Genomic DNA, 22,302 nt, shown 5'->3' with positions numbered 1-22,302 from the left:
AGACGAAATTGAAGTTCTCAGCCGAGGGCTCAATTTCTGCCCCACCACCAAAATGGACCCCATCAGTCTCGCGGCAGACACAGAGGAATTCATCAGGAGAATGAGGCTCCGGGAATTCTTCCACAAATCCCAAGGTGTCAGCAGCGAACCCAATGAGACAATCAATGATCCGGAACAGCAGACAGAGGGATCCGCAGTGCAGCAACCGAAGAAGAGTCAAATTGGACCCCTCCGGAGGGTCGCTGCCCTAAGCTTGACATGTATGCTCAAGCTGTCAGGAGATGCATCAACGCCAGATTCATCAGCCGCACTCACAAGACAGTCCAGAATGTCACCCGAGCACAACGCAACGCCATCCACGCTCTCAAGACCAACCGCAACATCGTCATCAAACCAGCAGACAAAGGAGGCGCCATCGTCATACAGAACAGAACGGACTATTGCAAAGAAGTATACCGACAACTGGACAACCAGGAACACTACAGTTACCCGCAGATCCGACCAAAGAACACACCCGCCAACTCAACAGACTGATCAAGACCTTCGATCCAGACCTTCAAAGCATCCTACATGCTCTCATCCCACGTACTCCCCACGTGGGAGACTTCTACTGCCTCCCAAAGATACACAAAGCCAACACACCCGGATGTCCTATCGCATCAGGCAATGGAACCCTGTGTGAGAACCTCTCTGGATATGTCGAGGGCATCCTGAAACCCATCGTACAGGGAACCCCCAGCTTCTGTCGCGACACTACAGACTTCTTACAGAAACTCAGCACCCACGGACCAGTTGAACCAGGAACACTCCTCGCCATGATGGACGTCTCGGCACTCTACACCAGTATCCCCCACGATGACGGCATCGCTGCGACAGCCTCAGTACTCAACACCAACAGCAGCCAATCTCCAGACGCCATCCTACAACTCATCCGCTTCATCCTTGACCACAATGTCTTCACCTTCGACAACCAGTTCTTTACCCAAACACACGGAACAGCCATGGGGACCAAATTCGCACCCCAATACGCAAACATCTTCATGCACAAGTTCGAGCAAGACTTTTTCGCTGCACAGGATCTCCAACCAACGCTATATACCAGATACATTGACGACATTTTCTTCCTATGGACCCACGGCAAAGAATCACTGAAAAGACTACACGATAACATCAACAAGTTCCATCCCACCATCAAACTCACCATGGACTACTCCTCAGAATCGGTTTCATTCTTGGACACACGAATCTCCATCAAAGACGGACACCTCAGCACTTCACTCTACCGCAAGCCCACGGACAACCTCACGATGCTTCACTTCTCCAGCTTCCACCCTAACCACATTAAAGAAGCCATCCCCTATGGACAAGCCCTGCGAATACACAGGATCTGCTCAGACGAGGAGGAACGCAATGGACACCTACAGACACCGAAAGACGCCCTTGTAAGAACGGGATATGACGCTCGACTCGTCGATCGACAGTTCCGACGGGCTACAGCGAAAAATTGCACCGAACTCCTCAGAAGACAAACACGGGACACAACCAACAGAGTACCCTTCGTCGTCCAGTACTTCCCCGGAGCGGAGAAACTACGCCATGTTCTTCGCAGCCTTCAACATGTCATCGATGATGACGAACACCTCGCTAAGGCCATCCCCACGCCTCCACTACTCGCTTTCAAACAGCCGCCTAACCTCAAACAGACCATCGTTCGCAGCAAATTACCCAGCTTTCAGGAGAACAGCGACCACGACACCACACAACCCTGCCACAGCAACCTCTGCAAGACATGCCAGATCATCAACACAGATACCATCATCATACGTGAGGACACCACCCACCAGGTACATGGTACATACTCATGTGACTCGGCCAATGTTGTCTACCTCATACGTTGCAGGAAAGGATGCCCCGGAGCATGGTACATCGGCGAGACCATGCAGACACTGCAACAACGGATGAACGGACACCGCACAACCACCAGGCAGGAGTGTTCCCTCCCAGTCGGGGAACACTTCAGCAGTCAAGGACATTCAGCCTCCGATCTTCGGGTAAGCATTCTCCAAGGCAGCCTTCGAGACACACGACAACGCAAAATCGTTGAGCAGAAACTGATAGCCAAGTTCCGCACCCATGAGGACGGCCTCAACCGAGATCTTGGGTTCATGTCACACTACATGTAACCCCACCTGACGCAGGGTCATCCAGACTCGAGTCGACATTGGCTTGTTCTCTCTACACAGATGCGGCCGGACCTGCTGTGATTTCCAGCAAAAAAAATAAATGTTTTGTGTCTTTTTTTTGTTTTTCATACAGACCCCAGCATCTGCAATATTTGACCCCTTGTTACCCCACCTCATTGTTCTTTGATGTAATGTTTTCCTGACTGACCTGTTTGGACACCATTCACACCTTTGATTGCTGTGATTATCTCTCTGCCGAGGTGTGATAAATGGCAGTTGGCAAGATTACCTGTAAACATCTGACATTATTCTCTGACTATATAAGCTGTGTCTTTATGCATTTCTCCACTTCACCTGACGAAGGAGCAGCGCTCCGAAAGCTTGTGATTTCAAATAAAGCTGTTGGACTATAACCTGGTGTTGTGTGACTTCTTACATTTCCCCTGTATAAAGGAGCCCATTACAATCGTTCCAGTTTTGCGTCACCTATAATTCCCACAAGTGGACCTTATATCTACGTCCGTCCGTCCGCTATACACTCAAAAGTTATAGAGCGTACCTACACATATGTTATATCAAAAGAAAGCTGATGATCAGGGGAGTGTCATAGGTGTATTTACTTTTTGGTCAGACAAAAATTGTTCGGACAGTATACAAAAAACGTTCAGAAATCCGCTCATTAGCGGTTCACCAATCCTACCGCTCATTAGCGTTGAGTGACGTGATGGTTGACCAATCCTACAATTCAGTGACCTGATAGTTGACCAATCGGTGCATCACGGGCAGGACCTAATCCTGCAGCCTTCCTAAACATCGCCTCCATTTTTTCCTCTGCTTTTCCTCAACATCGAGTGGGGCAGCTGCGTCGGCCCGCCGGAGCGGGAGGTGAGTTGGGGTCACTCGGGCCGGGCCTCACAACAGCTTGGCCCGAGACACAGAGCGGGGTAGCGGCAGCGGGCGGCCGTCAACCGCGCTGCCTGAGACACAGAGCGGGGGAGCGGCAGAGGCCAGCCGTCAACCGCGCAACCCTCTAAACTGCCCTGGCAATGCCGGGCCCCCCCAGCTAGTAACCTATAATCTGGAGTGTACCATTTTACTGCCCATCAATAACTTGTATTTATATAGCACCCATATTATAAAAAATCATCCCAAGCTGCTTCAGAGTTGCAATCAGACAAAAATTGGATGCTGAATGGAGAACGATGATGGTATTAGGAGGAGTTCCCAAAAGCCTGGTTGAAGCAGTGGGTTTGAAGGAGGGTCCTAAAGGAGGCGAGGGAGGTGGAGCAGCAGAGGGGTCGAGTCAGGGCATTCCAGTGTGTGAGGCTTGATAGCTGAAGTTACAGCCACTAAATGGTGAAGCGAAGGAAGAGGGAGATGCTCAAAAGGCTAGAGTCGGAGGAATGGAGAGTTCGCAGGGGGAGGTTGCGGTGATCGGGATGGGAGGGCCGAAGAGATTTAAACACGAGGATGAGAATTTTAATTTGGAAGTGTTGGTGGATATGGAGCCAATGTAGGGTCGATAGGTGAACAGAACCTGGTGTGGGATAGGATACGGGCAGCAGAGTTTGAGACGAGCTGTACCAATAGCAAATCGGAAGCCTGTTTTACACGACGCCCAATTTTCTTTCCCATATCTCACATGACCTCCCTATCGACTTTCAAACCACAAACCTTATTTTACACTGTCTGCGATTTGCAGTTCTGAAGGAATATTTCTAAATATGTTTAAGCTCTTGCAGACACTGTTGCAGGTACAGGTGGATAGATATTGCACATGATGCTAATTAGACGACTGCTCCTGGAAGGTTGAAAGGTTACATTTGCATAATATGCTAATTACACACACTACAATTGACCCAGCACTCAACAAAAGGAGCCATTATGCTAATGAGGCAAACATGTTCGCAGGTAGCTTGCAGGAATTTAGTACTTTGGGGATGGCTTCGTGTAAAAGCTGGTGACTGTGCTTCATGCGGTTATTAGACGGGATTAAATGAGAACAGCTTACATTTGAAAGCCAAACTCACAGCTTGTAGAAAATATCAGGGCATAAGGGAGAATTTCTACCCAAAATTCACAAAAATATGCCCGGAATTCAGAAATTTGAATGACGACCAAGAACTCCCATACCTACTAGGGGAAGAGAGAAATTGCATAACACTAGCGGCACACTATGTTACAGCTTGCCATAAACAGAGGGACAACCAGTAAATATAAGAAAAGAGTATATATAAATTATATGAAAGTATATATTTATACACTATATGAAAGTATATATTTATACACTCAGGGATATATCTGTTTATACACTGTATGGATAGATCTGTATTTTTGTGAACAAACATGAATGTTTTCCGATGCTTTGGCAACATAAGATGTAACTTGTCATGCCAATAAAGCGATTTGAATTGAATTGAATTGAACTTGCCTCCCCCCACCACCGCACCCCCTTCCAAAAGAAAATCCTTTTTTTCTTAACAACATGCAAGTGAGGCACATTAGCGCTCGGAACAGGCATCAGCTCTGACAAAGACAAAGCTTTCTCTACTGTGGCCTAATAATGTGGGCGACAGAGCACTGGAGGAAACTCAAGTTGCAAGATTTTTCGATTATATGCCATATGCCCGAGGCACGGCCTACAACCAACAACAGACATGGTTACAAGTGTCAAGCTGCAACCAACCCATGGGCTGCAGGGAACAGTCAAGTGACAAATACATTAAAAACTAAAAATGCTGGCATTCTAGTGAGGGTCCCCGTCACCTCTACCTACTCTGAATCCAGTTCCACCCCATCAAAGACCTTCCCTTTGCTCTTTCCTCAGCCCCCACCCCAATTTTCCCTGGCTCTGTACTCGTTTATAAAACTATTAAACTTCCTCCAGTTCTGACGAAAGGTCATCGACCTGAAATGCTGTCTCAGTTTCTCTCTCCACAGATGCTGCCTGACCTGCCAAGTATTTCAAGCATTTTCTGTTTTTATCCCTACTCTATGCAGTTGACTCGTAATGCCCACAGGGTAACTAGGTCTGATCAATAAATACTGCCTCGCCAGCGTCACCCTTGTCAGAGGATCGAAGAGGGGCAAAAAAAGAGCACATGCTTTAATTTTCCTTCCTAAATCTGTATTTGCCATTAAGCTCACTCATAGCACAAATCGCAAGGTTAGGCATTTTCAAATGCACTGATAGCTGGAGATAGCCTGGAGCACTCTTCCTCTGCCCTTGCTCTCTCCTTCCCTCCCCCTTCATCTCTTCGCCATTAGAAACATGGTCACAAGTGCTGCGCAAAAAGTACAAATTCATTTTTAAAAAATCGTTCAGGGAACAGAGGTCACCGTCGTCAAGGAATTCGACCATTTTGCTGAGCAGAGCATCCAGTCTTGGACAAGCTCCAATTTCCTCCGGTTAAACATTGGAAAGACGGAAGCCATCACCTTCGGCTCCCCGCCACAAACGCCACACGGTTGCCACCGATTCCATCCCCCTTCCCGGCCATCGCCTCCGGTTGAACCAGACCAAAATCAGCACTCAGTGTTTAGCACAACCTCCATCATCTACTGTGTTTTACTCAAGTGCTCAGATCAGTTAATTGGTTTATAAACCATTTGCTCTCCATTTCGACATTCAAAAGAACAGGAAACAGTAAATTAGGAAAGCACATCAAGGGCAGTTGTTGGCATCACTCCCCGACTCAGCAGTTAAACTTTTTCAGAAAGGAGAATCAATGTTTTCTAGTCTGAAAACTACTAACAGGCCACTCAGAAAGTTATTAAGTGCCAACAGAGTTATGATTCAATTAGCCCTTTGAGAAAGGGATGGAATGCCCCACCCATAGGCTGCACTAAAGGGAATCTCAATCCATGAGGAAAAATTCAAACAAAAACCTTTGAACTAAATGACATGAAATTGGGACATGAAGAAATTAAAAAGTCAAACTTTATTATTACAAGCTTGCAGCAACTAGCGACGGCCAATCCAATTCAATGCATCCACACGACCAATTCAAATGGCCCTCAAAGAGTAGCAGTCTTTGAGCTCCAGTTAGTGGCTACAGTTTAATTAACTCCCATTGCCAGCTCTCCATTTGTTTCTCCTTACACGTATACAAGACCCAATGCCTTCCTAGGCCTCCTCATCTTTACCAAAGCTCTTATTAGACTGCAACTTCCAAGGTTCTCTGGGAGGCTTTTGTGTTGCTGCTCTCACTGAAAGTAAATCCACAACAACAACTTGTATTTATATAGTGCCTCTAATGTAGTAAAATGCCCCAAGTCGCTTCACAGGAACATTATCAATCAAAATTTGACACCGAGTCACATAAGGAGAGCTGGCATGGACTCGATGGGCTGAATGGCCTACTACAACCTGTATTTTCCGACACCCACAGGTGTGTACACACACACACACGTAGGAGCCTCGCAAGTGCCGGTTTCAGGCATGCGAAGCACATGCTCCGAAAACCGGCACTTTCGATCGGTCAAGAATCTTCTTGACAGATCCTCCACTTGCCCTGGAGAGTGGCCTCTGCGGGTGGAGAGTTCCTCTTTCTGCAGAACCTCCACCCACTGAAAACCTTTAAAAATCTTACACCTGGTAAAAGCAGGCAAGGCCTGCTTTCACCAGCAAAAGAGTTTAAAAATACTTTTAAAAAAGGTACATTTATTTTTAGCTCCGTAAAAAACTTTATTTTTTCAAAAAATTAAATTTTTGTTTTAAATATTTAATTTAATGTAATTTTAAATACATGATTTAAACATTTTTTAATTTAATGTTTGTGTGTTTTTTGAGTGATCCCCATTCATACTTTTGACAGGTCTAAGCTGAGAGACCTGTCAAAGGTGTGAAGGGGGATTCCGATCTTCCATTGGTTCCCCATGGCCCATGTGATCCCAGAGATGCTTGTGAACTGCCTGCGCCCCTGGGATACCTGGGCCTCTGCGCGCGTGGACCAGGAGCGGAAGTGTCGGGACCTACGGAGCAAGCAGGTAAGTTCGTAGATTTTTCCAGATTGGAGGCGCATCTGCACGCAGGAAGCCTCCGATCGGAAAATCTGGCCCTATGACGTAAAAATTGGGGGGTGCTACCTTCGCCGGGGCACTAATTTTAGCGCCCCGAAAAGGTTAGTGCCCCCGTGGCCGATTTACCCAGGTAGCGCCCCGAGAGGGAGGAGGGGCGCTACTGGAAGCGCCCTGCGTCCCTCTTGGAGCGCTGCGAGCCAATATCGCGGCGCTATGGGCTGCAGTACCACGACGCAGTACTGTAGGCTTTTCTCCCCTTATTAAAGGGGAGGGGCCTGGCGACCCTGCACCCAGCTGGACTACCAGGGATCGGGAGTGCTGGCAAACGAGCCCGGCACTCAAGAGGAGTGCCGGGCTCCCAGAGAGCAGTCGGCACCCTGCGGGGGGGGGGGGGGGGGGGGGAGCTTCACGGGGGCCGAGGACAGCAACAGGGGCCAGTGCTGGCAGGTGGCCAGCAACAAAATTGGCCGCCTGCCACCTGCCCTTTAACTAGCGCCGCCCTGGCCGCAGGTTGGACCCCCTGACCCCGGCAGACATAGCGTTCGGTGCTAATTCAGGGGTCGCCACCCAATATTACAGCCAGAGCTGCCGTTAACCTCCCGCTGAATTTCGCCGGACCATTAGCGGCGCCGCGCCCAGGCGCTGGTTGATTTACACCCCATTGGCACCCTCTTAGGGCGCTAATGGGAGGCGCAAATCAACCGAATTTAGCCCCCTATGACTCTATATTAGGACAGGTGACCAAAAGCTTGGTCAAAGAGGTGGGTTTTAAGGAGCGTCTTAAAAGGAGGAAAGGTTTAGGGAGGGAACTCCAGAGCTTAGAACCTAGGCGGCTGGAGGCACGGCCACCAATGGTCACTAAACTTGACTCGAACAGCAGCTTTTCTAATCATCCACCACTAGCAGGGCAGGGAGGAGGACAGCTTGAGCGAGTTATAAGCTAGCCGTTACTTTTAATAGCTTAAGTTGCCCCTGTGGACTATAGAGGGATCTGCCATCAGAGAAAAAGGTAGGGCAAGAAGACAGAATCTGTTTGAACAGGTGTGTAAATACAGAGTGTAACAGGATGTGTGAAGTAGTGCCACATGGACCAAAACATACATACGCTGTTATTTTCCTTTACTCAAATAGAAATTAATACCAACACAGCCTTGGGCACAGCACATCAGCTCAAGTGAAGTGATATATTATCACCATAGCTCCAGTCAAACTCCAATAGCCACAGCCTTCTTAAAACCATAGCATATTTTGTTCAAGAAAGATTAACAGAACATGGTTAAACACATCTCATGCCAGCAACGCACGGAGATTCAGATCCTGTGACTCGTGACAGCGTCTGAACTCACCGATGAGCTGCCCTACAAGGATCATGCTCTGTGCTACCGACTGCCCTGAGCTGATGGCTCGCTTGCAGCTCTTTGAACATCCTATTAGACGAGGTCAGGTTATTGATCTTGGCAGTTTGAGTGGAGCAGCTGACTAGATGAAACAAAAAGCGCCCAACATCAATGAGATGCTGGAAGGATGCCATCTCGGCTGCATTTCAGCACTCCTTACTTGCAGTCAGTAGAAACCAGAGGTGCCTGTTGTTGTTTACCCTTTCCCGCCTCACAAGGAATCTAACGTGAACAGTCCGAGGTGGGTAAATTTAACAATTTTTTCAACAAAACAAAATGAAATATTGACAAATGCTAGCAACTCAAAGCTACCTACTCTAATTAGTGACTGCACGGGTAGATGTCAAGTACTGGCACCTCAAGCCCACATAATACAATTAGTGACACAGCACTACGCTCAAAGGAGGCTCTGAACAATGGCCAACCACTCCAATTAATGGAATTACTGTGATGCAGGTGGGACTCGAGATGGGGCACCCAAAATGAGGGACATAAACTAAACAAGGGGGCAAAAATGGGGGCCATGAACTGAACAACACGGGCAAAAGTGAGGGTCACGATCAAACAAAGCCACAAGAAAACCGACACTTTTTTTTGAAGCTACAGAAGAGATTTAATGAGGTGGATTTTGACCAGTCACCCAATGTCACACCCTCAAGTTGTGGGAGTACCTTCACCTCACGGACTGCAGCGGTTCACGGCGGTGGCTCACCACCACCCTCGCAAGGGCAAAAAGGGATGGGCCTCGCCAGCAACGCCCACATCCCATGAATTGTGTGAAACCCGTCCACAGGCAGTTAAACATAAAATGGAAAAAGACGCTTCCAGTCTCATTATAATATTTAAATTGAGGCAACGCCCCCTGGGAATGGGTTGGTCACTCACAACCCCACCACCCCCCCGCCAAAACCGGAAGTGGGTGGGTTGGAGGCGTGTGGTAAACCACTGTATTGTATATTGCCACCTCTGGGTGGCGCTGTGTATGGAGGCATGCCTCAGCTGACTCCACCCACCACTGTGTGGGTTTCGTTCAGACTTGTTCAGTCACTCACGAAGAAGCATGGTCTCTTCTTAGCTAATAAAAGCCTTATTCATCTCTTCTTTCGACTCATCATCTCTTCTTCGACTCATCACCTTTTATGAAGTAATTGATAAGCGTATCAATTTTATTAGCTAATACAAATTGCGCAATACAAAGTATTCTCCACCATCGACCTTAAGTCAGCGTACCACCAGCTGCCCATCCGCCATGAGGACCGCCAGTATACTGCCTTCGAGGCAAACGGCCGCCTCTACCACTTCCTTAGGGTCCCCTTCGGCGTCACCAACGGGGTTTCGGTCTTCCAAAGGGAGATGGACCGAATGGTTGACCAGAACGCGCTGCGGGCAACCTTCCCCTATTTGGATAACGTCACCATCTGCGGCCACGACCAGCAGGACCACGACGTTAATCTAGCAAATTTCCTCCGTACGGCCCAACGGCTGAACCTAACGTACAATAAGGAAAAATGTATGTTTCACACCAAGCGCCTGGCCATCCTCGGCTGCGTGGTGGAGAACGGAGTCATCGGGCCCGACCCCGACAGAATGCGCCCCCTAATGGAGCTACCCCTTCCCCACTGCCAAAAAGCACTGAAGAGATGCCTGGGGTTTTTCTCCTACTACGCCCAGTGGGTGCCCCTCTATGCAGACAAAGCCAGGCCCCTCATCAAAGCCACCTCCTTCCCCCTGACACCAGAGGCGTGTGCAGCCTTCACTCTTATCAAGAACGATATCGCGAAGGCCGCAATGCACGCGGTGGATGAGTCCATCCCCTTCCAAGTGGAGAGCGATGCCTCCGACTTCGCCCTAGCCGCGACCCTTAACCAGGCGGGCAGACCCGTGGCCTTTTTCTCAAGGACCCTCCAGGGCCCCGAGACGAGACACTCCTCCGTCGAAAAGGAGGCCCAGGCTATTGTAGAAGCGGTGCGTCACTGGAGGCATTACCTGGCCGGGAAACGATTTACCCTGCTCACTGACCAGCGTTCAGTAGCTTTTATGTTTAATAATAAGCAGAGGGGTAAAATCAAGAACGACAAGATCTTGAGGTGGAGAATCGAACTCTCCACCTACAATTATGATATCTTGTATCGGCCAGGGAAACTCAATGAGCCCCCAGATGCCCTATCACGTGGTACATGCGCCAACGCGCAGAGTGATAGGCTGCAGTCCCTCCACAATGACCTCTGCCACCCGGGGGTCACCAGGTTTTTCCATTTTATCAAATCCCGTAACCTGCCCTACTCCATCGAGGAGGTCAGGACCATGACCAAGAGCTGCCAAATCTGCGCCGAGTGCAAACCGCACTTCTATAGGCCGGACAGAGCAAGCCTGATCAAGGCCACCCGCCCCTTCGAACGCCTGAGCGTCGATTTTAAAGGGCCCCTCCCCTCCGCTGACCGCAATGTGTACTTCCTCAACATAGTTGATGAGTACTCCCGTTTCCCCTTTGCCATCCCTTGCCCAGACATGACCAGTACCACGGTCATCAAGTGTCTGAATGACATCTTCGCTCTGTTCGGGTTCCCCAGCTATATACATAGCGACAGGGGCTCATCGTTCATGAGCGACGAACTTCGGCAGTACCTGCTAACAAGAGGTATCGCCACGAGCAGGACCACCAGTTACAACCCCCGGGGGAACGGCCAGGTGGAAAGGGAGAACGCGACGGTTTGGAAGGCAGTCCTCTTAGCACTAAAATCTAAGGGCCTTCCGACCTCCCGCTGGCAGGAGGTCCTCCCTGCAGCGCTCCACTCCATTCGGTCACTGCTTTGTACTGCCACTAATGCGACCCCTCATGAGAAAATGTTCGTTTTCCCCCGGAAGTCTACAATCGGGAACCTCGCTACCGGCATGGTTGACTTCTCCTGGGCCCGTCCTACTGCGGAGGCACGTGAGGACGCATAAAACGGACCCCCTGGTCGAGCGGGTGCACCTCCTACACGCCAACCCCCAGTATGCCTGGGTGACATACCCAGACGGGCGGGAGGACACGGTCTCCATACGAGATCTCGCACCCTCGGGTACCCCTGAATTACCACCGTTATCCCCCTTACCACCGTTATCCCCCTTACCACTGTTATCCCCCACCACCCCTCCCAACCCAACCCCTGCAGACGGCATGCCAAAGCCCCAGGAATCTTCGCCAACCACCCAGACACCAGACCCGACGTCGGATGCTGCAACACCACCGCCGCCACCACGACGATCAGGACGTCAGACAAGGCCTCCTGATAGACTTAACTTGTAGTACCCTTCACCCCGCCGGACTTCACATTAAACAAGGGGTGAATGTGGTAAACCACTGTATTGTATATTGCCACCTCTGGGTGGCGCTGTGTATGGAGGCATGCCTCAGCTGACTCCACCCACCAGTGTGTGGGTTTCGTTCAGACTTGTTCAGTCACTCACGAAGAAGCATGGTCTCTTCTTAGCTAATAAAAGCCTTATTCATCTCTTCTTCGACTCATCACCTTTTATGAAGTAATTGATAAGCGTATCAAGGCGGGAATCCCATTTTTAACACTTTAACTGCTCCCACGCTCCAAACCCACCCGTTTGTTTAGGGGAAAATTCCGGCCGGAGAGTTTGCCTGTGTCAATTTATAAAATTCCATTATATTTTCACATTAAAACATGCGAAAACCAAAATACATTTAACTAATTGGAAGCATATAAAAAAATATTTCTTTAAAATATACGTGGCAAAATAAAGTGTCCTTAGCTTTTTAGGGACAATGTCCCTGGTTTTCAAGTTTGTTGGCTAAGACAATCAGCATCTATAGATCAAGCTCATCAATTCAACGAGAAAGATAACCAGCACTTTATGTGTAAGACAGGAAGCTGAGGTCACGGGGGGGTCGATAGCTGGTGGGTGGCGAGGGTGTCACTTGTACAGGAGTTATTGCGGTGGTCAGTACAACAGACCAGTCCAGGGGAGCACACCCACCTGCTCTTTTGCCCAGTCCCGGGCTCCCGTCTCTTCTGGACTCATCAGCACTGGTCCCCGGCTTGCCTGCAGTGTCGGTGCAAAATGGCTGCGGTGCGTGTAATAGCCGGCACGAGCGTCGAAAGCAAATTTCCCGCTCTGCGTTGTGACCGGTGAAGCAGAGAGTGTGGAATGTTTGATCTCAATGGGCTGCTGTGCGCCAACACAGAGTGGAGACTAGGAGCCAAGGGCAAGGAGAACTGAATGCTGGAATAAAAGCTTCTTTAGAACTGCAGTTGAATTTAAATCTGCTGCTGTTTGAAGAAATGTTTGGCTGGAAAGTATGGGGATGGGGGGGTGGGGGAGGCGGGAAGGAAGGGAATGTTTTGTACACAAGTTGCCTTATAAAAGTGAGTTTATAAGTTAAATGCAGTCCGCACCGCTTAGAGAAGGCACATTGGTGTTGGAGGGTAAAACCGTCATAGGTTATAGGAATGAAACATTAGCCCCAGACTAGAACGAGGGGTCACAGTCTCAGGATACAGGGTAGGACATTTAGGACGGAGATGAAGAGAAATGTCTTCATTCAGAGGATGGTGAACCTGTGGAATTCTCTACCACAGAAGGCTGTGGAGGCCAAGTCACTGAATATATTTAAGAAGTAGATAGTTTTCTAGACACAAAAGGCATCAAGGGGTATGGGGAGAGAGTGGGAATATGGTATTGAGATAGAGGATCAGCCATGATCATACTGAATGGCGGAGCAGGCTCGAAGGGCCTACTCCTGCTCCAATTTTTCTATGTTTCTAGACACCCTCCAGAGGATTCGGAGTGTATTAAAAGTTAAAAAGCTGAAGTAAATCAAAGTGTGTTAAAAGGTAGCAGCGCATAATGGATGCGGAATCCAATACAGTCCACACCACTTACACTGCCCACACTCGTAATAGGATAGAATATGATCACAATCTGATAGAGTTTTATAAGAATTTTATATTGCTTGAGAGTGATTTAATTAAGTCAGAAACTAAGGCCTCAAATTTGAACAGAGCAAACTCCGTAGTTACGGGGGCAAGTTGGCTAAGGTAGACTGGAAATTAGATTAAATGATATAACGGCACATAAGCAATGGAAAACACTTAAAAAGAAACAATTCTTAATTTGCAACGAATATATATTCCCTTAAGGAATAAAAACACCACAGGAAAATTGGTTCAACCATGGCTAACAATTATTGGCCCAGTAATTCCGTTCCAAACGCGTGAGTACGGTCGGGGTACTCCCGCGTCTGGCCGGAGGAAATGCCGGTTTTCAGCATGCACAGCGCATGCGGGGAAAACCGGCAATTCCTGTCCTCTGAACGAAGGGGTTCAGAGGCAGAACGCGTGCGACTGCACTTCGTCGATTTCATTCATGGATTCAGTGAGGGTAAGTCCTTACAACTTACACATGAAAAAAGCATGTGTAAAGTTGCTCCAGAGGCTGCGGAGGAAGATATATTTTATCGTGGAGCTTCTGAAAGGCAATATTTTTGTTTGGGAAAGGGAGGAAAGTTATTTTAAGAAATGATGAGGTAAGTTTTAAAGTTTAATTTTTTTTTTTTTTTTTTAAAACGGGTTTTCAGTACTGTAGGTAGAAGGAGCAATTGTGGCTGTGTGAATTGAATTTGCTGTGTTTATTAAATGTGAAAATGACTGTTCTAAAATGAGTAATGTAACATTTCCAACATTTTTAAGAAAGAAACTTTTCATCAGTAATATATTCTTTTAAGTAATTATGTATGTATGTCCGTATATATTCCTTTACGTATATGTATATATTCCTTTACTTGTGTATGAATGTATGTATTTAATTATGATTTTCCAATAAGTTACTTTCTCTGAAAGTCATAATTAAATACATACATTCATACACGCAAGTAAAGGAATATATACATACATATACGCAAAGGAATATATACAGACATACATAATTACTTAAAAGAATATATTACTGATGAAAAGTTTCTTTCTTAAAAATGTTGGAGTCATTTTCACATTTAATAAACACAGCAAATTCAATTCACATAGCCACAATTGCTCCTTCTACCTACAGTACTGAAAACCCGTTTTAAAAAACAAAAATAAACTTTAAAACTTACCACAGCATTTCTTAAAATAACTTTCCTCCCTTTCCCAAACAAAAATATTGCCTTTCAGAAGCTCCACGATAAAATATATCTTCCTCCGCAGCCTCTGGAGCAACTGTACTCATGCTTTTTTCATGTGTAAGTTGTAAGGACTTAACCTCACTGAAAGCATGGATGAAACCGGCGAATTTTACTGCGCACGCGCTGCCTGTGCAGTCGCACGCGTTCTGCCTCTGAACCCCTTCGTTCAGAGGACAGGAAATGCCGGTTTTCCCCGCATGCGCTGTGCATGCCGAAAACCGGCATTTCCTCCGGCCAGACGCGTGAGTACCCCGACCGTACTCACGCGTTTGGAACGGAATTACTGGGCCAACATTTTACATGTCAATAAAATGAAAAATTTAACAATTGCACGATTTGCCCCCTCGCATCTGCGACTGAGGGTCCAAGGAGGTGCATTGCACAAGAGGTCATCGTCGTACGTATCCTCACACTGTTCCCTTTCGGGAACTGTATGAAGTGGTGGAAGGATTTCTGGCCACGTTAACGCTCCTTCCGTGACCATAACCATCTTCATACCAGCCATTAGGGTGGTTAGTCCTATGGCGTGAGGGTTTTACGGGCTCCCACAACCCATCTGAGGGGGGGGGGGGCCACCCACACTCGCGGACGCAAGTATCCCGCTGGATGTCCACCCAGAATTTATAGTTGGAGCTCCGACTCCACTTGCCAGGACTGTCTGGAGCGGGGTTCGAAACCCTACTCCTTCTGGCCCAGCGGCGGGGATGCTTACCGCTACGCAAAAGGCCCACTCTGCGCAAAAGGTGACACCCATACGTTTCCTGCACCTTTTCCCTCCCAGTGACTGGAGCCCTATGCTGCCACTTGAAAGACCAAGCTATCATCTGTCCTTTTTGCAGCGCCTTTGACTTCTCATTACCAATGATGAGCAGGCGCTGCGCCGCCACCTCGTTGAGGAGATTGCTGAGGTCATCATCAGTTCAATTGTGAGTTCTTTTAATGCCGTGAATTGTGCTCATTCCAGCCATTTCACGTTGCTAATCGGAGTGGGCCTTTGGCATAGCGGTAGGATCCCCGCCGCTGGGCCAGACGGGGTAGGGTTTCGAACCCCGCTCCAGACAGTCCCGGCAAGTGGAGTCGGAGCTCCGGCTCTAAATTCTGGGTTGACATCCGGTGGGATATTTGCGTCCGTGGGTGTGGGTGGCCCCCCCTCCTCGTATATCTTGTGGGAGCCCATAAAACCCTCCCGCCATAGGACTAACCACCCTAATGGCTGGTTCAAAGATGGTTACGGTCACGGAATGAGCGTTAATCACGGCCATAAATCCTTCCACCACTTCATACAGTTCCCCAAAGGGAACAGTGTGAAGACACATATGACGACGACGTTGCTAAATAAATAAATGGAATGAAAAAAATTCTTTCAGGGCTTTTAAAAGTCTTTAAATTGCTTTAATTCTGTTTAAAACTACTTCAGATTCTTCAAAATAATGTAAACGTTTTTAAAAGTTTATAAAAGTTACCAAAAGCTTCATAAAAATACCAAAAACTATTTGAAATGCTGCTCTGCATGTAAAAATGCTTTTCAGCTTGTGAGAAACATTGGGGGCGTGTCCTATTAAACTGAGACCTCAAGGGGCGTGTCTCACTTGCACTGCGCGCGACAGGCTTCGCGCTGGCTGCACTCCTGGGCGGCGTGACGTCAGACGCTGCCCGGGATTCTTCTCTTTCAAACAGGAATTCCAGGCGTCCCTGGAGGTGAATGGCAGGCGCGTCGGGTAAGTGCAGATCGGGGGCTTGCACGCGCGGCAAGCCCCCGACCCGAATTTCTGCCCCATTAGGTTAAAGGAAGAGGCTCAATGTTGCCGGAGGATTGGGAGAATTTTAGAATTCAACAAAAAATGACCAAAAATTGATGAGAGAGAAAAAAGAGAATGAGAGTAAACTAGCAAGAGACATTAAAAACAGATAGTAAAAGTTTATATAGGTATGTAAAAAGGAAGAGATTAGCAAAAGTAAACATGGGTTCCTTACAGGCAGAAACAGGAGAAATTATAACAGGAAATAAGGAAATGGCAGAGATATTAAACAAATACTTTGTATCTGTCTTCATGGAAGAACAAATAAACATTCCAGAAATAGTGGGGAACCAAGGATCTGGTGAGAATGAGGAATTTAAAGAAATTAGTATTAGAGAAATAGTACTGGAGAAATTAATAGGATTAAAAACCGACAACTCCCCTGGACCTGATGGCCTATATCCTAGGGTTCTAAGAGAGGCGGCTACCAAGATAGTGGATGCATTGGTTGTCATTTTCCAAAATTCCATAGATTCTAGAATGGTTCCCGCAGATTGGAATGTAGCAACCCCGCTATTCAAGAAAGGAGAGAGAGAGAGAAAAAGAGAAAGAGAAAACAGGGAACTATAGACCAGTTAGCCTGACATCAGTAGTAGTGAAAATGCTAGAATCTATTATTCGGGACGTGGTAACAGGGCACTTAGAAAATAATAATAGGATTGGGCAGAGTCAACATGGATTTATGAAAGGGAAATCGTGTTTGAGCTTTTTGAGATTGTAACTAGCAGGGTAGATAAAGGGGAACCAGTGGATGTGGTGTATTTGAATTTTCAAAAAGCATTCGATAAGGTGCCACACAAGAGATTATTAAACAAAATTAGGGCTCATGGGATTGGGGTAATATATTGGCATGGATTGAGGATTGGTTAACGGACAGAAAACAGAGAGTAAGAATAAACGGGTCATTTTCGGGTTGGCAGGCTGTAACTAGTGGGGTACTGCAAGGATCAGTGCTTGGGCCTCAGCTATTTACAATCTATATTCAATTTATATTGAAGAATTAGACAGAGTGCAATGTATCCAAGTTTGCTGACGATACAAAGCTAGGTGGGAAAGTGAGCTGTGAGGTGGATGCAAAGAGGCTGCAAATGGATATAGACAGGTTATAAGTGAGCAAGAACATGGCAGATGGAATATAATGTGGAGAAATGCAAAGTTATCTACTTTGGTAGGAAAAGCAGAAAAGCAGAGTAGTTTTTAATGTGGAAAGATTGGGAAATGTTGGTATTCAGAGGGACCTGGGTGTCCTTGTACACAAATCACAAAGTTAACATGCAGGTAGAGCAAGCAATTAGGAAAGCAAATGGTATGTTAGCCTTTATTACAAAAGGATTGGAGTATAAGAGTAAAGAAGTCTTACTACAATTATATAGGGCCTTGGCGAGACCACACAGAGTACGGTGTACAGTTTTGGTCTGCTTACCCAAGGAAGGATATACTTGCCTTAGGGGGAGTGGAACGAAGGTTCACTAGGCCGATTCCTGGGATGAGGGGATTTTCCTATGAGGAGAGATTGAGTAGACTAGGCCTATATTCTCAAGTGTTTAGAAGAATGAGGGGTGATTTCATTCAAACATATAAAATTCTTAAGGGGTGTGATAGGGTAGATGCTGGGAGGATGTTTCCCCTGGCTGGGGAGTCTAGAACCAGGGGTCGGCCATTTAGGACTGAGATGAGGAAAAATGTCTTCACTCAAAGGGTTGTGAATCTTCGGAATTCTCTACCCCAGAGGGCTGTGGATGCTCAGTCGTTGAGTATATTCAAGACAGCAGTCGATAGATTTTTGGATACGAAGGGAACCAAGGGATATGGGGATAGTGCAGGAAGGTGGAATTGAGGTAGAAGATCAGCCGTGTTCTTATTGAATGGCGGAGCAGGCTTGAAGGGCTGAATGGTCTATTCCTGTTCCTATTTCTTATGTAATGGGCAACAGTTTATACAGGACACTTAATGATCACCATTGTCTATCACTATATCAACTCTCAAGTGTGCTGCTGCTAAGGAGACCTGGAACTGACTGTTGCTGGTCAAACAAGGAACAACAGTGACAGAGGTCTCAAGCCCCTAGGCAGGATATATATTTGCACCCAAGATTCTTTGTGCTAGGAGTTCCTGAGCTCGGTTGCACCACAATGGGACGAGAGAAAAAGATACGAGGATAAGTCACAGTGGGCTGCTTTGACGCGCCAAGCCAGTTCAGTAGCAACATGGAAGACATTTTCTTTTGAACAATGAAGTCCGCAGCCCAAACTTCCAACACACAGAAGGAAACCTGGTTGGTGCATTGAATGATGGAAGAACTTACAATACCTGTTTAGATACAAGTGACATCTTCTCAACAGCCCAGCACTGGTGGCAAGTCTCTTACCTTTGAAGTTTGTTTAATGGCCATTATGACTGCAAAAAAAACGTTCATTGGTAGGCGCAGGAGTGTGGTGCCACTGTCCACAATGGCTTTGTCAGAGTTGTACTGGGGAGAGGGATGGAAAACAAACAAAACGATGTTTAATAAGCATTCTGCAAAGTGACAGTTCCTACAGCGATGGAAACTACAGGAAGCAATTCTGGAATATAAACAGGACTAAAGATGAGCAGTAAAGTGACAGTCCCACATCAAATGTTGTATTACCGTCAACAACAGGTCAATGCAAAAACAGATCCAAGCATAGAATTCCAATGGACCAAACCACTTCCCATTTACTGCAATGATGCAGAAGTCCTGATCCAACTGCAAGAATTGGACTAGCCCAATAACCTAGGGGGTGATTTTGCCAATGGGAAGCTTTTGGAAGTGGGACTCCCACTCGTCAGGTTTCACTCCCGCTGCAATCAATTTCTGGCCAACTCACGCCATTTTCCCTTGATTGACCTTGTTAAGCCCGGCCAATTAAGGGAAAGCCAGTTGCAGAGAACGTCGACGTATGACGTTTCATCTGTCAAAAACTTTTGACAGATGAATTGTCATCGTTTGACAGCTCTGTGAAGCTGTCAAACACTGACATTCTCTGTAGTTTGATGAGTTCTTAAATTCAAGACCTCATCAAATCTCTTCATTTAGCAGAAATTAGATGGTTGTTGCATTGGAGAATGCAACGGCCATCTCTCATCTCTACCGCGGAGGTGCGAGACTCTCCGCATACCCACTGATTGAAGCCTGCAGGAAGAAACAAAGTACACTTTTTCTAACACTTTGCACTTACCTCAGATACTCACCTCTCCACCATTGCACCCATCACTCACCTCCACAGCGCACTTTTGGACCCCTCCAACCCCCACAGACCCACTACTCGCCTCGCTGAGCTGGCGGGTTTCGGAGACTTCGGGAAGCCCGCACTTGAGGGCAAAAAGGGGATAATCCTAATTTCTGCCTGTTAACTGGCAGTTAAGTGGCTTTAATCCCTGCCCTCCTCCAAGGAGACGGGACCCGGTGCGCGACAGCTACCCGCCTCCTGGCAAGATGGCGGGTTGGATTCTGCCATCCCCCCCCCCCCCCGACAGTCCTGCCTCCATACCAGCTATCCCAGGGCTGGCAAAATCACGCCCCTAGTGTTTAAAAAAGAGTGGGGTGAAAAAGCTATGCATACCAAATGTACCAATCTACTCGGACACATCCCCTGCAGAAAGCAGCACGTTTTGAACCTTATGTAAATATGAATTTGAATTCCTGGTGCACTTTGGTGGGAAGCTGTGGCTCAGTGGCAGCATACCTTCCTTTTTGACTCAGGAGGTTGTGGGTTCAAGGCTCACTCCAGGAATTTGAGCACATAATCTAGGCTGACATCCAGTGCAGTGCGGAGAGTGTGCTGCGCTGTCGGAGGTGCCGTCTTTCAGATGAGACGTTAAACCGAGGCCCCGTCTGCTCTCTCAGGTGGACGTAAATGACTCCATGGCACTATTTTGAAGTAGAACAGGTTTTCCGGCTAAAAATGATCCCTCAGCCAACTTCAAATGAGAGATTCTCTCATTGCTGTTGGTGGGATCTTGCTATGCACATATTGGCTGCTGTGTTTCCTACCTTACAACAATGACTGCATTTCAAAACAACTTCATTGGGTGTAAAGCATTTTGGGACATCCTGAGGTCATAATAGGCACTATATAAATACAAGTTCATCTAGTTTAAGAATAGGCATATAAATAGTAAAAGAGTAGTAAGGAGGGGTGGGGCCCATTAGGGACCAAAAAGACCTGTGCATGGAGGCTGAGGTACTAAATGAGTAGTTTGCATCTGTCTTCATCAAGGAAGAGGATGCTGCCATAGATATACAGGTTGAATCCCGGTAATCCGGCACCTTCAGTGGTCCGGCACGAGGAAGGTCCTGCTGTCACATTCCCTCCTTGGGATGGGTCCGGCTCAGGTCCCGGGACCGCCGCCAGGTCAGGATCAGCGCCTGGACCGCGCAGCATCACCGATGGCTCGGCGGAGCGATGGAGCCCGAGCAGCCCGCGGGGTCGGCGGCAGCACAGGGAGGGCAGCAGCAGGAAGAGGAGGAGCAGGTGGTGGCGGTGTTTGTGGTGACTTTCGACACCTTCAGTGGTTCAGAATTTTCAATGATCCGGCACCGGCCTGATCCCGAGGGTGCCGGATTACCGGGGTCCAACCTGTAGTAAAGGAGGTGGTAGTGGAGATACTTGATAGGATAAAAATTGATAGAGGAGCTACTAGAAAGGCTGGCTGTACTTAAATAGATAAATCACCAGGAGCAGATGAGATGCATCCTAGGATGCTGAGGGAATTGAGGGAGGAAATCGCGGAGGTACTGTCCATAATATTTTAATCCTCCTTAGATACGGGGGTGCTGCCAGGGGACTGGAGAATTGCAAATGTTACACTATTATTCAAAAAAGGGTGTAAAGATAAACCCAGCAACTACAGGCCAGTCAGTTTGACCTCGGTAGTGGGGAAGCTTTTAGAAACAGTAATCAGGGACAAAATTAACAGTCACTTGGACAAGTGTGGATTAATTAAGGAAAGCCAGCATGGATTTGTTAAAGGCAAATCGTGTTTACCTATTGATAAGGTAACAGAGAGGGTTGATGAGGGTAATGCACTTGATGTAGTGAATTTCCAAAAGGCGTTTGACAAAGTACCACATAATAGGCTTGCCAGCAAAGTTAAAGCCCATGGAATAAAAGGGCAGCATGGATAGGAAATTGGCTAAGGGATAGGAAATTGGCTAAATGATGGGAAACAGAGAGTAGTGGTGAACAGTTGTTATTGGGACTGGAGGAAGGTATACAGTGGTGTTCCCCAGGGGTCAGTACGAGGACCACTGCTTTTCTTGATATATATTAATGACTTGGATGTGGGTGTACAGGGCACAATTTCAAAATTTGCAGGTGACACAAAACTTGGAAGCATAGTGAACAGTGAGGAGGAGAGTGATGGACTTCAGGAAGACATAAACAGGCTGATGAAATGGGAGGACACGTGGCAGATGAAATTTAACGCAGAAAAGTTGAAGTGATACATTTTGGTAGAGAAAATGAGGAGAGGACAGGAACCTAAATTTACAATCCTGAAGGGGGTGCAAGAACAGAGAAACCTGGGGATATATGTACACAAATCGTTGAAGGTGGCAAGGCAGGTTAAGAAAGCAGTTAAAGAGGCTTACGGGATCCAGAGCTTCATAAATAGAGGTACAGAGTACAAAAGTGTGGAAATTATGATGAACCTGTACAAAACACTGGTTCGGCCCCAACTGGAGTACTGGGTCCAATGCTGGGCAC

General features: G+C 47.3%; 1 protein-coding gene across 2 annotated transcripts in view; it reads right to left on the bottom strand.

Moving 5' to 3' along the window:
- The window catches only part of bace2 (beta-secretase 2), a 90,349-nt gene that overhangs the window by 21,183 nt on the left and 46,864 nt on the right, over positions 1-22,302 (bottom strand). For both annotated transcript variants that reach the window (XM_086007198.1, XM_086007197.1), the window contains one exon: positions 18,942-19,043. In XM_086007198.1, coding sequence (XP_085863324.1) covers positions 18,942-19,043 — 102 coding nt within the window. The remainder of the gene's footprint in view (positions 1-18,941; positions 19,044-22,302) is intronic.

The sequence above is a fragment of the Somniosus microcephalus genome, chromosome 14 (genome assembly GCF_052327205.1).
Source record: "Somniosus microcephalus isolate GS21.2 chromosome 14, FLI_Smic_1.0, whole genome shotgun sequence".
NCBI lineage: Eukaryota > Metazoa > Chordata > Chondrichthyes > Squaliformes > Somniosidae > Somniosus > Somniosus microcephalus.
The sequence above is the reverse complement of the archived record's forward strand: the minus strand, read 5'-3'. Positions and strand labels throughout refer to the sequence as shown.